The sequence below is a fragment of the Phalacrocorax carbo genome, chromosome 22 (assembly GCF_963921805.1).
Source record: "Phalacrocorax carbo chromosome 22, bPhaCar2.1, whole genome shotgun sequence".
NCBI classification, from domain to species: domain Eukaryota; kingdom Metazoa; phylum Chordata; class Aves; order Suliformes; family Phalacrocoracidae; genus Phalacrocorax; species Phalacrocorax carbo.
Window position 1 is genome coordinate 1,486,320 of NC_087534.1, and position 15,792 is coordinate 1,502,111.

Here is a 15,792-nt window from a genome sequence, read left to right on the forward strand (position 1 = left end):
AAACACTAAAGAATAAAATCAGAAACAACACACCCCCCAATGCTCAAATCCTAGAAAATATCGTTACTGAAATAATTTCAGAAAGTCCCAGAAATGACTGAGGCTTTTGTATAACCTTTATTACACAAAGCAAGGACATGCTTACCTTGGAAGAAAACCACAAGCTGGTATTAGGAGAAACTACTGCAAACTCACAGCTGAAAGCTATGCTAGCTCTCGGAAGCAGGACAGTTAACTGTACTGCCTACCTGGTAACTTTCATCCGCTCTTCAATTAACAACAGTTTTGAATTCTGCCTGTTGTGTATAAAAATGAGGTACCCTAACAAAAAAAATCTTAGCTTTAAGTCCTTAATAATCTGAGTTTTTACAACAGAATCAAGTAAAAGCCTGCTCAAATTTGCACCCAGTTACAGATTCTCCTATCTTTACTATGAGTTGATGGCAGTGAAGAAAATAGTAACCTGAAACAGAGGCACTGAAATCACACTTGAGAAAATATCATAAAACTTTCATCTTACATAAAAAAGGCTTCTTGATACAAGTAGATGTATCAGGTCCAGAGAGACTTTTGCAATACCTCTAACTGAAACATGCCTTCAGGATTTGAATTCTTTGGGGATTCTTGGTGCTTGTGTGCCAGGACAACTGTGTCTTACGTGATACAACGTAACTCCCTTATTCTACAGAAGTTAAACACTTCTCTTATGGATATGCAAACTAGCATTCCTGCAAAGCAGCAGCTTACTGGTGTACCATTTCCCGACCAGGCAAGTTAACCTGAAGTACTTCAGGAAGATGATAAATATTGACAACTTCAAGTAAAGTTACTAGCAGTACTTTCACCTCTCAGCGGGGACTTGGGGAAAGGGAAGAGAAACTCTCCAGTTCACAGTTCTTTATGTCACTGAACTCTCAGAATCTGAGTTCTTTCACTGGCCAGAAGCACGTCGATATACTTAAGCAACTTCAAAGTATCTACTTAGTACTCAACTGTGCTCCTGCCCAAGTCCATCTTATGTGAAGACCCCCTTTGGCACCAGAACACTGCTCCCTCGTAACGCTACGCACAGGGGTAAGCGTGCAGAAAAACCCGTTTCCGTAAGTGCCAGCTGATTGTCACATACCCTGTGACAAAAGCAGAGGGATAAAAACTAGCAATGAAGAGTAGGAGCAGGAGGGAGAAAGCAAGAGGCTCTGTGAAACCAAACTGGCAGCTCTCAGCTGTAGCTCTGCTACCGATCTCACACCTACAGCATGCTTCAAAGCAAAGCATTATTTACCTTCTCCTTCCCAGTTCACAACACAGCGGAAACAGCCCTAAAGAAAGTTGCTATAAAGGAAAGTGAAAAGGAAACGGAAGACACTCTAGATTTTGAAGCCTCCCTACAGCTAAAAGCTAATAAAGGTGCGGGTGAAATTAAAAAAACCCAGCAGCTCTCCAGGAACTAAACCCCTATTTATACCGAACACAAGCACGCACACAGGATGTTAGTCAGAAAGTATTTCAGAATAGCTGAATCTATGTAAATCCACTGACTTCTTCGAAATAACTGTCATAGCATGCAAGAGAAAGGGAAAAATATATTTCTAAGGGAAATTCTTCAAAGCAGGTATTTCAGTATACTGATTTCAATTTAGGCTAATGATAGCCATTCTTCTCTGTGCAATCCACAGCACACTATCTGGGGTCATTTATTCAGCAGATAAGTAGTGTATTTAGTAGTGTGGCAGATTAGTAGTAGTAGTGCTTTTAAATAAGCAATTTCACAGTTCCCTGCCTTAAAACAACCAATCTGCATGCAAGCTTTACCCTCAGCTTTCAGTTTTTAAGCTACAGCTTATATTAGGATTCATAATTTACATACTGTATTTATTTGCTGTCAAATTTGAAAACAAATTTAGTCTTTCGAGAATATTTGACTATTAAAGCAACTCATTAGGTTTTGCTGCCGTGTTCAATTAGTCTTCTCAGTTTACCTTGACAAAAACCAGACGACTGCTTCTACCAGTCTGTTACACAAATAAGGAAATGCAAGACAGTATCTCTACTGGTGGAAGGGAAAGTTGTTGAGCTTCTGGACAAAGCTACACTTGCACCTAAACTCCACCTATACTACAAGAAGTACATTTATGAATGAGAAACCTCCAAAAGCACTTAAAATTAACTCCAGTCTATCAAAAAGCACTTCTGGGAAACAACCAACCTTCACACAACCTAACAAAAGCCAAAAGCAATTGTTAGATACTCAGTCTGAGACTTGCAAAAGGTACGAAAACTTGTATCAGCCACAAACATACCCTTCAGGAAATCAGTGTCATTTAGGTAAGCAAAAACATTGATCATGTCAGTTACTTTAGAAACTCAAACCAGATACTTTTGCCTCTCTCCACAAGCTGAAAACTTCAGAAGACACAGCCTTCATCTACAGCATGACCAACTAACACGAGATGTGACCAACAGCAGTTTTGGTTTGGGAAGCAAGCTTGAAATTACCCTACAAACAGGACCACAAATGGGATTTTTTTTTTCCCTTTTAAATTTTATATAAATTTTAGTTGCTATTTTAAAACGACTTATTGCAAATGCACTATTTTCAAACATCTGTAGCTTTTCCCACTGTTATGGAAACAGCTAACTACACCGAACCACTGACTGCAGTTACTGGAACAACCAGAGTTCGTAAGAACTTTGTCTCCCTTAGTCTATTTTAATTGAGCATTGCCATACAACAGCAAAAAAATTGTTTTAGTCAACAGATTTTAAGTGAAATGACATTTATCTTCGCTACAAGATAGCACTAGAAAAGAATCAGACATACAAAACAGTAAGTCAGTTTAGAGCAGTTTATATTCTCCTTATTCCCTACGAGTACGGCTTCACAAGCATTCTTCATTTAACAATACAGTAGTAAATTAACCTTTCATAACAGTAAGATTATGTTAAACATGATATAGTATTTGTGTGAATTCCCAATTTTATCAATTTATTAGTTTCTTTTTAATTAATACTTAAGATAAGTAATACTTAAGTAATACTTAAGTACTTAAGATACTTAAGTAATAATTAATACTTAAGAAAGGGGGTTTTTTTATAGCCTTCATCACTGCAGTATGCAACTAGCAGGGGGAAAAAAAATCACCAGCCAGAGTCAAGTCCTTACAATACTTATTGTTAAAATGTAAAAAACCAGAGTTGCAGATGAGAGAGGAAAAAATTACTTTTCAGCCACCCTAAACTTTAACTGATGAAACAGATTTCACAAGACACGTATCAAGTAACTCCTCCTAAAAAAATTATTCAATGCAGAGAAGAAATACAGGAAACAAAGTGTTGTAATTTTTGAAGAGCAAAAATTATTATAGCTCTAATGTCAGGTTTTCAGTTAACTACTCTTTCTGAGGAGGCTTCTCTGGCTCCCCTAATTTATGAGGTTTAGGACAAAATGCACAAAGACCCTATATGAGCACCTGTACTAGCAATCTGTTAAGGCTAAAGACTCCAGCACTCGAAATGTAGTTTGTTGGATCACTAAATGAACAGGGATACAGAATATGAAAATATTCTCTCCATTGAACCAGCAATCTCAAAACACAGTAGCCTAGCAAGGGATGCGACTGACCCTAACACAGAGCAGACATGAAAATAAGATGAGACACAATGTCCTCTACAAAATGCTGTAACAGAGAAAGGACGCAGGTGGAGCTCAAACCAAGTCTGACCATTTCAAACATACGATGCTGATGGCATAAGATATCCATTAACAAAGAGAAAAAGAGAAAACTGATTCGTTTGCAGTGCTTTCATACCACTGTTCCTAAGGGAAGCCTTCCAGCCGAAGGCTGTCTCCTCCTGGACCTACAGCAATGGCTTTTATCCGCTAGCTTCTGGTCACAGTACCCAAGTGAATTAATTTGAGGAACCTTTCACATTAACCAATGCTGCAATGCATCTCAAGATCAACCGAGGAGAAAAATAGCAGGAATCTGCTCCTATGGGTAACTCAAATGATTCAACAGCCAGTATTGCAACCAAAAAAGGTAACTGCATACAGCTATACCATATTAATACTGTCCTGAAGAACAGGATTTGCTGCCAAACAGCTCAGAGTACTGTGACCACTACTGGCTGGCCCACTTCATAGCATCTGCTCACAACCAAACTGAAAAGAACCTGGAAGAGGCTCTGTACCTGCCTCACAGGCGTTTGTGAGAACTTGCACGCTGGTCTCCATAGCATAATGCTCTGACATTAAGCTACACAGAGACTATATTTACTTCAGTAGGTCCCTCTGTTGCTTAAAAATTTCAGTATCAGTATAATTTAAGACAAATTTCACCTTCTTACCTGTTCACCCTCCGAGGACACTTATCTGGTTTGATATCCACCTCATAGAGGTAGACATCAATCTTTGGGATTTCAACTTGGAAGCAGTTGGCCAGCAGTTTAATGGGTTTGCCCATGGTGCCATAGCCGGGACGCCTGGGCACCATGAGTAGGGGCTGTGCCCCGACGGGTCCTGCGGAAGGAAAACATATCACAGATTAGAAGATAAGCACAACAGACAAGCTGTGTTGCAAAGGTACTAGTTGCTTATATTTCAGCAGTTTAAAAATACATAAGGCACCTTCCATTTGCAGGTACACGTACTTGTCTCCCATTGAGACTTGCTAATGTATTCCCCTTTTTCAGTCTTAAGCAACTCCCTGAACCAACTCACAGGATGACTAGGCAGGCACCAGAGCCACCACACTGGAAGATGGGAAAATTAGCTGTATCAAACAGCAGACATCAAACAGCATGCTAACCTATTAAGTTCCAAACGAACACTTGCCCATTTTTCCTCCACAAGCCTCCACCCACATCTAGGCTCCTTTCTTACTGACGAGTTTCAGCTTCTGAAATTAGCATGAATAATATCAGGAGCCTTCCTAAACAAACAAACAAAAAAAGAGAAGTATGCTTTTCCCTCTAACACTTCACTATCATGGAAAGCCCCGCTGCCATTAAAACACAAAAAGCTTCTCAAGTCTTTTCTGAGCACCCTAGTAATTGCCACAGAATACAAAAATATGGAAGCAGTTCTGGACTGATGTATGTTGTTTGTGATAAACTCTTAATTTCATTGCCATTATTAGCTTAGTCTTGGAAGACAGATTATTCTTGAACTTTGCTGGCTGAAAATGGATGAAGGGTAAAACCATTACCTCCTGTCTAACTGCACCAATAAAGCCGATTGGCCACAAGAGGAAAGACTCAGATTAAGATACGGGATTGTAAAACACTTGATTAGAGAAACCATCAAAAGCTGCAATAAGAGATGGGCGTTTTGAAGGTCAGCTAAAACCACCTCTCTAGTAATGTGTCACATTCTCATCTGGTTATCTATTTAATTTACTTTGCATCATTCAGATGAGAGTATTCAGCTCAAGGTATAGGCTACTCATGCCTTACGAAACCAAACAGTAGTAGACATAGGCCACTTTCAAGAATTTCTACTGGTATTTCCACTTCAAAATCTCTCTCTCTCCAGCCAAGAAACAACAAAACCAACATGCTTTGTAGCCTGAGTTTTAAAAAATTACTCATCATACAAATGTCATGATTTACAGAACATTCGATTAAGTTAAAGTTCTCCCCTCTACTCCTACTCAGTGACGCAGATAGCAATTCCAGCCCACTCATTTTCATAGAAGAGTTAAAATGTCAAGTGCTGGTAAAAATGTCTTATTTGCCTTTTGATTAATCTGCACCATTCCTGGAAAAAAAATCACATTATCTTGAAGCAAACCATGTACTGAGAATAGCTGAACATGAAACATTTGTCTGGCTCTACCCAGAAATCTACCAAAAATTCTGAGTGGGCTTGGCCTCGAGCCACAAGATAAAACAAAAACATAAAACAAGAAGCACCATTTAAAACACCCTCACAGACTATGCTTATGCAAAACTTGTTCCAAGCATCTGTTCTCTTCAACTTTGTCTTCATTTTAATACTGTCACATGAGTAAAAGCAGCTCTACAATTTACTCCAGATATATTTTCAGAAAATAAGCATATGCAAAAAGTTACTACTAAACATTTGAGTGACATAAATGACTCAATAGTTTATTTTAATATTACAAAGACATAGATGTCATAGTTTATATTTAGTTCACATCTGTAGGAAACACTAACAAAGCTGGTGAAATAAAGATAGAGTTAAAAAGGTTGCTATAGTCTTGTCTGTCCTGTTTCCCCCTACCCCATTTGTTAAAACAATGTAAAATGTATAAACGGTTGCTAAAATCTGTAAGCGCAGGAGAAAGTCAGTGTGAAGACAATCCTCACGAAGGTTAGGCGAAGAAGCTGAAGCGCATGGAACAGGGAAATACAGTATGGCTGAAATCTTTGTCACCATCTCCTCTGGAAGTTGCATTAAGTTGAACTCCTTAACTGAGCACCCAACTGCTGGAGAGTGCTAGAGAAGAGATAAACCCCTTTACAGGAACGCTACCCCGTTATTTACCCCTTCGCTTAGGTTAACAGAATCCTAGCAATCAGCTGCACAGGGGCAAAAACCCGAAACAGAGGAATGATATTCAGTTACTAATACAAGGCAGGGTGCTCTTCAAAATCCTGGGTTGGAAAAGCAATGCTCTACCCAAAGCCAAGTATGCAAGCAGGCCTCCAACCTCTGCTCCTTGGAGAGCAGTGGTGAGCAAAACAAGAAAATACCAGTTGTTAGACAAAGGCTTTCCTTAGCCTCGCTTGCTCAGCCGCGCACACACGGCTCCTCAGGAAAACAGCTCACCCTGGAAGACGTTAGAACTCAGATTTTGGCAAAGAGGAATTAAGTGCCCGACAGATGAAGAAGAATCACAGGTCTACACACTATCCAGGAATAATTTTCTAGAGTTCGGCTGATTTTGCTATCATCTTGTGCAATTCAGATGCATCCTTGGACAAGTTAACTTGAAAACATGAGTGTGCTGTAATTCATCTCTGCTATCGCTGTCCAAATACACTAGCACCCACTCAGAATATCCTGCTTTCAAAATACACTCAATTGCCAGATTGCATGTCTGTGTCACTGGCTTCAGACCTGTGACTCAAAACCCAATAAAACATAAATAACAAGCGACGCTCTCTGAGGACAGCTACTGCTCCTGTATCATATCAGTGAGTCACTCAACCTCATGCCTAAGTCCTGTGTCAAGCTAAAGGAAATAAACACACAAACCAAAAATACTAAAAGTACCATTCTACATAGCACAGAATGACTATGATTGGCAGACCGATTCCTTCATGTTATTTAACCGTTGTGAAACCAAAGGCCTTGAAGTTTCAAAAATCTTTGCAAAAGTGTTACCGCAGCCGGGCCGGACTCTGCAGCGGACGGGGGAACGCTCAGTCTCTTGGTGCCTCCAGAAGAGGAGAAGCTCTGCACGGCCCAGTTGGCCACAAGAAAGGCTTTAGAGGAGAAACTTCTCTGTGTTTAAGGAACTATTACTACTCTGCCATTAGGTATGTATGCTTAGTACGCTCTTAAATACCCAAGAAAAAACATAGATCAAGTCTGGTTAGCCTGCCAGAATAGTGCTCAATTCATAAAACCAGTTAAGGAAAGTCCCTATGTTGACAGTCAACTGATTTATAACACGGAACAATGAATACACAGATAGGAACTAAACCTGACGCTTCGGGCAGATTCTTGAAAGACTTTTATACAACAAGGAAGAATGTTTCAAGAAGATACAAAATCCGCCACTAAATAACTTGAACCTTCTGAATGTACGGTTATTCATTAAAAAATGTACAAGAAAAACCTGCAGAGAAAATATTTAACTAAACATTTAAATCAGTAATAAGGCAGAAATAAAAAAAACCTCTTCAGGACCTAAAGGTACATCAATTTATAAATCACTGTTCATAGCATTTGCTGAAGTCATTTATGAACATCCTTCAGCAACGTCGGAAGACTATTTCCTCACAAGCAAATGCTCAATAAACAAGCAGAAGCAAAAGCCCTGACAAAACACCTGCAAAGCAGACAAATGCTAAACCAGGGAAGTTCCACCTGCTCCACGTACCGACAGCGGTGGGTGTGCTGGGTTCAGCAGCGCACAGAGCGTGCTTCGCTCCCTGCCGCCACGGCCACCTTTAGAAGCAGGTATGCCGAATCCCCCGCGCGTTTCACAGGGGATTTACACGGGTATTTCCCATGGGCATCTGCAGGATGTTACTGTGCCAGCCCAACGTGCGCAGGAACCTAAGCTGGCTATCTGCCAGCTCGCGGATGAGAGACGGGCAATATTTTGAAGTTTTGCTGATATTTAATCCAATATTTCAACAAAACCCCAAGAGCGATGAAAAAGAAATTGTTACTTTTAGAGGGCTTAATGAGGAAACAAATATTTCAAAACATTTTTTAAAATTTCGCTAAAATAGAATAAGTGTTGTTTATGAAATGCATTCTGAAGAAAACAGTCATACCAATACTACTTTTTCAAAGAGCTGAAGTTTGCAGTAACATTAAAAATACATGGACAATGAAATTCATTTCAAGTGCAATTATGTGGCTGTCCTGGTTTCAGCTGGGATAGAGTTCATTTTCTTCCAGCCAACAGAACCATCGACTCCAAGAGAACGTGAAAACAGTGGAAATTTGCAGTTGTCAGTATTCAGACCCACAGTTTGAAAATTCCCATTAAAGTCAGATCATATTCCAGACCAATATGGAAGTCCCCCTAACAGTTTAAATGAGCTCTGAATCAGAATCTTTTCTTCTGCGGAATTATAGATGTTATAATAAAGATTAGACACAACAAAAATTGACTGTAATTTCTATGGCAATACAGCCAACAGTATAGAACACATCTGGCGGGCATCCAAAACACAGGCTTCAATCTGCCTAGCAACCGAACGCAGCCCTAATCGGAATAAAGCCTGAACAGAAAGAGCACAAGCACAGGAACCTGCAAATACTTTCAACAAACCACTTTACGGAAAACTGAAGCCTTTGGCCTGCAAGACAGTTTTACAGCACGAAGCAAAATACTGATTTCTAGCAAGATGCTAATAGAAAATACAGATTTCCTTATGTGATCCCTGCCTTACAGCAGTACCGAGCTTCCAGCAGAAAATCACCCTTTTTCTTACTGTGACCTCAGCATTATAAACCAAAAAAATATTAACAGATGATTACTTAATAGGTTTTGTCTATAAAAACAGTTCTAAATCTCTAAGCAAATGGGTGACTGAACAGCCTTCAACACGATACACGACTTAACAGGTAAAATGTTATTTAAACTCTGGCTCCGTAACACAAGGCAGACTTGTCTAACAGCTCCAGTGCTCCGGTGGAGTCTGCACACGGGAGAAAGCTCTCCATGGACGGGAAGAGGATGGAGGGATAAAAACCATTCCCTTTCAGAGGGCCCCCGGCCTCTGCTCAGATTCAGAGGCCCAGCCTGTGGAGCTCAAAGAAAATTCTATCACTACTGAAAAATAAATTAATTCTAGATTAAAAAAATAGATAGGGGAGAATATATTTAAACGTTCGTTTCGATAATTGAGCTCCTTATGCCAGAAATCATGAATTGCCTTATTTCTGTAGCTGCAGCCTCGCTGGGTGGCATTACATTATTTATGAGTAATGTAATCCACATTTTCTAAACATTCCTACTCTCAATTTAGGCCTTTTTTTTTAAAAAAACCCAAAGGTTTCAGATAATAAGTCATGTTAAAACTCATCAAAAGCCAATGTTTTGATGCCATGCTCAGTGACAGCCAACTGCACAAGTAAGTACTAGTGTGCTAACTTGTTCTATCCTAACGAAGTTACAGAAAATACACTTAAGTGTTTTGGAAGCATTTATAAGGTAATAAATGCTTCTGAACCATTAAAAAAATCTAATCATAAAGAACTTCAAGCTCAAAAAAGCAGCTTACATGCACAGTGTAAAGTTAATACCTACCTACTCTAGGGGAAGAGAACATGCCAACGCACAGAAACACAGCAACGCTTTTCCCTTAAGGTGCTTCCACAGACCAGAATCGGAAAGGTACGCTGACAAAATCATTGCTGTGTGCCAACATACCGCCTTTTGCCACCAAAATAAACCTTCACCAACATAGACTTACATTTACGCTAAAACCCTCCCTTCATAAGAAAAGATGCAATTCTTAATGCACTGCTTTTTATTCTCCTCACTTCATATTTACTGTTTTGAAAACTACATAATTGCTCCCCCACGCTCACTAACTTTTAATTGCTGGTATGGAGAGAGTGAAACATGCTGCCTGTCTACCTCCTATTTAGGTTTCAAATTTAAGGTGCAAGCAGTTCTTCGTTTTCCAGTTTACTGTCTGAAAAATATCTAAGAGCAGAACAGCAAGATCCGAGACACACAGTCGTATCTCTCGATGTCAAACCATGCTACCACTAAGCCCCTCGCAGAATAAAATACAGTTTTAACAGTTACTAAACAAAAGTTCTTTAAACGCAATACTAAAATTTACTTTACATCCCAAGAAGTTTTGCTTGTGAAGGAAATTGAATGAAGCAATGAATTCGTGATGAATTTCATCATCTTCAGAAAAACGCACTAGAGCACAAAGAAATGAGAAACTATGAAGAACATTAATGACAAAACTGACTTGTACCCAGCTACCACCTTCTCTTTAATTAGGAGGTAAATGCTTTGCACGACAGTTCGGTTATACAGCCTAATCTTAACGAGAGAGAAAAATTACTTCAGCTATCAAGATATCTCTGATCACTTGGCAAGTCACCCCGCTCGCTGCTCCTTCTCACTCCAAATTCAATACAAGTCTTTGGACTACCAGCCGAATTGCCGGGCTACCCATAGGACTGCAAAACGCCGCTTGCAGGCGGACTCTCAGCCCTCCCCTGTAGGAATCGGCTGGAGCTAGGCACAGTGGGAGGCCGCGGTTCGATTAGAGCATTGTTTAAACACATACCAGATGTGTCGAAAGGCACGTAAGCTGCATATCGCTGTCATTTCTTTAAATTTCTACTGGTAATTAGCTCAAGAAATGTCCCGACACCTTTACCACTAAGGAAGTAAAGCTATGAGGGTGAAAGAATTTGGAAAGTTCCTGTCGTGAGTCAAACAGCTTCCACTGCAACTCCAGAGGAAAAGTCCCCCTGTAACTCACATCGCACATATTCTGGAATAGAGCAACTTTTGAAGGCACTTATGATTCATTCCCCTTCCCTCCTCTACCCCACCCACAAAAATGTAACTTCTAATGGCCCTCCCAAATCACTACTCTTAACGCAGAAAGAGAAAAGCAAATTCTCAGAATCTTATCTGCCCAGAGTGCATATGGAGAGGGGAACAGAAGATTAAAGACGTCTGCAGTGCTTCATTAAAAACATCCCATACCAGGGTCAGGAGAACCCCACTTGACACTTAACACAAAAAGCTGTGAAATCTGAAGGAACAATTTATGAAATGTAAATGAAGACACACGCAGCACTCTCATCCGACTCAATTATACCACGGAGCATCCGCAGCGCCTCGGTGGCACTGTTTTAATACACCTGTCTTTTGGAAGTTTACTTAATGCTCTCCTGGCGGAAGCGTGATGCATGACACTGAATTCGATCTTTCACCAAGAGCTGCTCTGACTTTGCCTCACCTTTTTATCGCGAGCGTTTTATTGCTATTCCTCAGTTTACCTGATTTGAGCATAACCTGCACCCTGAAGGCTTCACATCCTTCTTCTACCTTAAACTGTGTTCAAATTATCTGGACTGGAAGATGTATACTCCCTAGATTTCATAGGCTAAGCCCACCACACGAATAGGAAGATGCCGACAGCACTGCTTCACCCACCACGTCCTGGCACACGCTTCCATCCTTTACTCCAGGTATACTCACAATCCTACCTTTGTTTCCCCCACTTTGTGTTGGAGACTCTGTTTATTCTAGCCCGTATTTTCCCTTCACACACAGAAAAGGACGAATGTCTCAACGTCCTTCTCCCTTTTGTGACAGGACTTTAACCCTTATTTGCTCCACCAAGGATAGTTTGTGGCCACTGGTTCCCTGAAACGTGGAACATTAACATCGCACTTAGAGCTTCCCTCATTACACAGGAGATGTGGAAACATCCATTGTGCTGAACCCCACAGCGTTTTGCAGGCCGAGCCCGTTCGCAGCCCTGTCTAACGGCGCGCGTTGCCGAAGTCTAACACGTTACAGCCTAAACTTTTCCCAAAGAAAAACGAAAAGGTTTACATGCTACTCTTGCAAATCTACTTCTTTCTGTGAAACAACTAGAATTATACCAGGTTATAATTAAAGTTTATTTAGCACATACAAATTACGAGCATACCATCTGAATTCCACCGGATTGCTAAAATCCAGCACCTTCCCAAAGTGGTTTCAACTCCACCATGCACCTCATTAAGCAATGACATCGCTTCGGTGGCAAGTTTTTCCTGCCAAATCCATCATTAACTTAAATCTCCAGATGAGTTACAAAGCTATCTCTCTACACACGAAGAGATGAAAACACACATTTTGCACTGACGCCTTCAGCCTCGCGCTTGTATTTTTACGGGCTGTGGCACCTCCTGAACTGACAGAAATGGAACTCTGAGTCGTTTTGGCATCCCCTTTGCCATCCAGCTGCGTCACAAATTAAACCCAGCCCAAGCCTGAACTCTCCTTCCACTCTTCTGTCAAAAGATAAATTCTTTGGATTAACTGAAGTCGAAGTTCCTCCTCCAAGTCTCAAAACACACATTAAATACACGCTTTATAAACGCTAAACATGTGCTTCCAGCGTGAAAGGATCAAACCAGCGACGGCTGAAACGCGAAGACCCCGGCTGGGCCGGCGCGCGGCGGTGCTGCCAGGGGCACCCGCAATGCGCCCTGGAACCCCAGAGCCCAGCGACCACCTGCGCAGCGGCCACGCACCTCATGCTGACCTGGCGGCAAGTGCCCGCTCCGTGGGTAAAGCTTCGGGTTTCGAGGCGGTATCTCAAAGTCATCGTCACAGTTACAAGATTATGCAAGCCGGCCTGCAGCCGCTGCCTGGGAAACGCTAGTTATGAAATACAGAGAATTAATTCTCCACTATCTTCAGCACAGGAAAACGGGCGGCACAGGAGGGCGCGGTGCCCGAACTCCCCCGGTTACCGGAGCTTCGCCGCCAGGGCTTCCGCGGCTCCCCTGGGAGGTGAGCCCGCAGGGTCCGGAGCCCCCGCTCCCGCCGGCGGCCCCGCCACGCTCCAACCCCTCGGCACAGGCCGCTCCGCCACGGCGGGAACCGGGTGAAGTGGGGGGGGGGGGGGGGGGGGGGGGGGGCGAAAGGCGCGGTGAGGCCCCGCTCCGGCGGGCCGGTGCCCGTCCCCCCCCCCCCCGCCGGGCCAAGCCCCGCCAGGCCGAGCCCCGCCAGGCCGAGCCCCGCCGCCGCCCGCGCTCACCTGCGCTGCCGATTTCCATTCATGGAGCTGGGCGCAGCCGCTGGGGGCTGCGGGCTCCGCGCGGAGCCGGGCCCGGCGGCCGGCTCGGGGCTCCCCTCGGGGCTGCGCTGGGCGGCGGCCCGCCCCACTCCCTGCAGGCTGCGGCCCGCCGCGTCGCCTCGGCCGCCCGCCGCTCCCCTCTGTCCGTCCGTCCCGTCCCCTCAGGCGGTGGCGGCGCGCGGCGGCTACCAGAGGGACCGATTTCCCCCCCCCCCCCCCCCCGCGGGCGGAAGTTGCGTGGCCGCCCGCAGCCCCGGCTCTCCCTGCCGCCCTGCTCCGCTCCGCTCTGTCCCGCCGCGCGCGCGCGCCGGCACCCCCCACCCCCCCCAAACCACCGGAAGTCCCGCCCCCGCACGCCGGGAAACGCGCGCGCGCGCGCCGGCCCTTCCCACGGGGGCGGAGCTTCGTGGCGGGGCGCGCGGGGGGGCGGGGCGACGGAGGAGGCGGGCCCGGAAGTGGGCGGTGCTGGGCGGTGTTGCGGCGCGAGCCCGGGCGGTTGCTCGGCAACGGGGCAGGGGGCGGGAAAGGCGGTGGCGTCTCAGGGCCGGGGCGGACTTGGGGCGGACTGGGGCGGACTGGGGCGGACTGGGGCGGACCCGAGGAGCGGGACGAACCCCACAGCCTCCCGCGGAGCATCTCTGCGCCCCATCCCGCCCCGGGACAGCGGGCCCGCACCGGCACCCCGCGACCTCGGGTGTGGCGGCCGGCGCCCTCCGGAGCCCCCCCAGCACACCCCACGCGGGGCTGGGGGTTTTCCCCGCTGCCTTTCAGAGGAGGGTTTGCAACCACAAGCAGAAGCTTGTGCTGCTCCCTCTCTTCCCTCCAGCCCACCCAACAGGTGCCGCGGCAGTCGCAGCGTACGACGGCCGTAAGGACTCTGAGCCCGGTTCCAAATGAATTACGTTGATGCATTTCTTTAATCCTCGCTAAATCTACCAGAATAAAACCCACGCCTCGGCCTCAGTCGCGCTCAAGAACATAGCGCACCATTCCCTGTTCGTAGGGCGCAGCGGCGCGCTGGCCGGGAGCTCTGGCAGCTGCTGGCATGTTCCGCACGTGCTGCCAGGAACTCCGACTGAACACGCTGACTTTTTCCTCTGCTGAAAAACCCGGGAGCGCACGTATTGTGCATGACTGCGGTGCTACCGTGACTGCCGAGACGGCGCCGCCAGACCGCGGGGCGAGAGCCGCAGGCTGGCCCGGCGGGAGGGCGAAGCACAAAGCGCGGGCAGCTGTAGGCAAGGCTAAAATATTAAACGCTGCTGCAGATATGAGGGCGCACGTGTGAATATGCAGCCTTCCTCCTGCAAGGCTTTAAAACAGCCTTCTCGGGGAGTGAGATGTGGAGACATCTGACAAGCGTACGCTCAGCAGACTAAAAAACCTGATAAATGCACGTTATCCTTCGACATTCCCATAACAACCAAAGGACTGACATCACGCTTGTGTTTATTTTTCCTACTTGCAGAGGAGCTATGAGACTCTAAGAGACTAGGGTTGATGAGAAAAATACAGACTAATTCACTAGACCAGCATAAATTCAGAGCATACGTTGTCCTTTTTCTCTGTTTTTGGCAATGTTTTTAACGATGTTTAGTACCACTTTGTTACAGGTCTGGTACGCAAACTCACCAGACAAGCAGAGTGTGAAACGAGCGTGGGGAAGCGATTCAGAGGTACCAGGCTCAGTGCTGGGTCAGGCAGCAGCACCCTTATCTCTGATCCCTCTTCCCCCAAAAGATGACTTCTTTGTAAGAACAGTATATTGCGGCTTGTCCCAGCAGGTTTGAACCCGCTAGTCGTTATGAAAAAATGACGTCCCCTCTCCTGGTGGTGAGAGGCACTTCCCCGCTCAGGAGCTGGGGAGGTGCTGAAGAACTGGAACTTTGGGCCAGCAGAAGAGGAGTTTGAGATTCATAATCCAGATACGTTATTAAGAATGACCATCCCGGAGACTGCCAGCTAAATTAGTCTTTAAAAGTGTAAATTTAATTATCAGGTAAGCTACACAGTAAGGATTCTAAACCCATGCAAATTAACAGTAAACTACTAGAATATTTCCTTAACTGAAATCCTGAGAGGGAAGGGGAAACGTGATCGCCAAGATCAAGCAGATATGGTGGAGGGAGACACCTCTGCAAGATGCACGGCCTTTAGAGGCATGCAAGCACTTCTGTTTCTGCAGCTTCGGACACTGTAACCAGAACCAAGGGCCAGGGCTCAGATGCCGATCCAACACCTGAAACCACGGAGCCCGATCTGCTTTCCGGGAGTTCAGACCCAGCTGCACAAGGCACAATTTCCTGT

At 44.8% G+C, this 15,792-nt stretch overlaps 1 protein-coding gene across 1 annotated transcript in view; it reads right to left on the reverse strand.

Moving 5' to 3' along the window:
* AGO3 (argonaute RISC catalytic component 3) overlaps positions 1-13,690 on the reverse strand; it is a 34,548-nt gene extending 20,858 nt beyond the window's left edge. Inside the window, exons 1-2 of the mRNA XM_064471547.1 lie at positions 13,447-13,690; positions 4,348-4,519 (exon numbers count right to left, since the gene is read on the reverse strand). Of these exons, the coding sequence (XP_064327617.1) occupies positions 4,348-4,519; positions 13,447-13,465 (191 nt within the window). The 5' untranslated portion in view covers positions 13,466-13,690. The remainder of the gene's footprint in view (positions 1-4,347; positions 4,520-13,446) is intronic.
* Between the last annotated feature and the right edge of the window lie 2,102 nt (positions 13,691-15,792).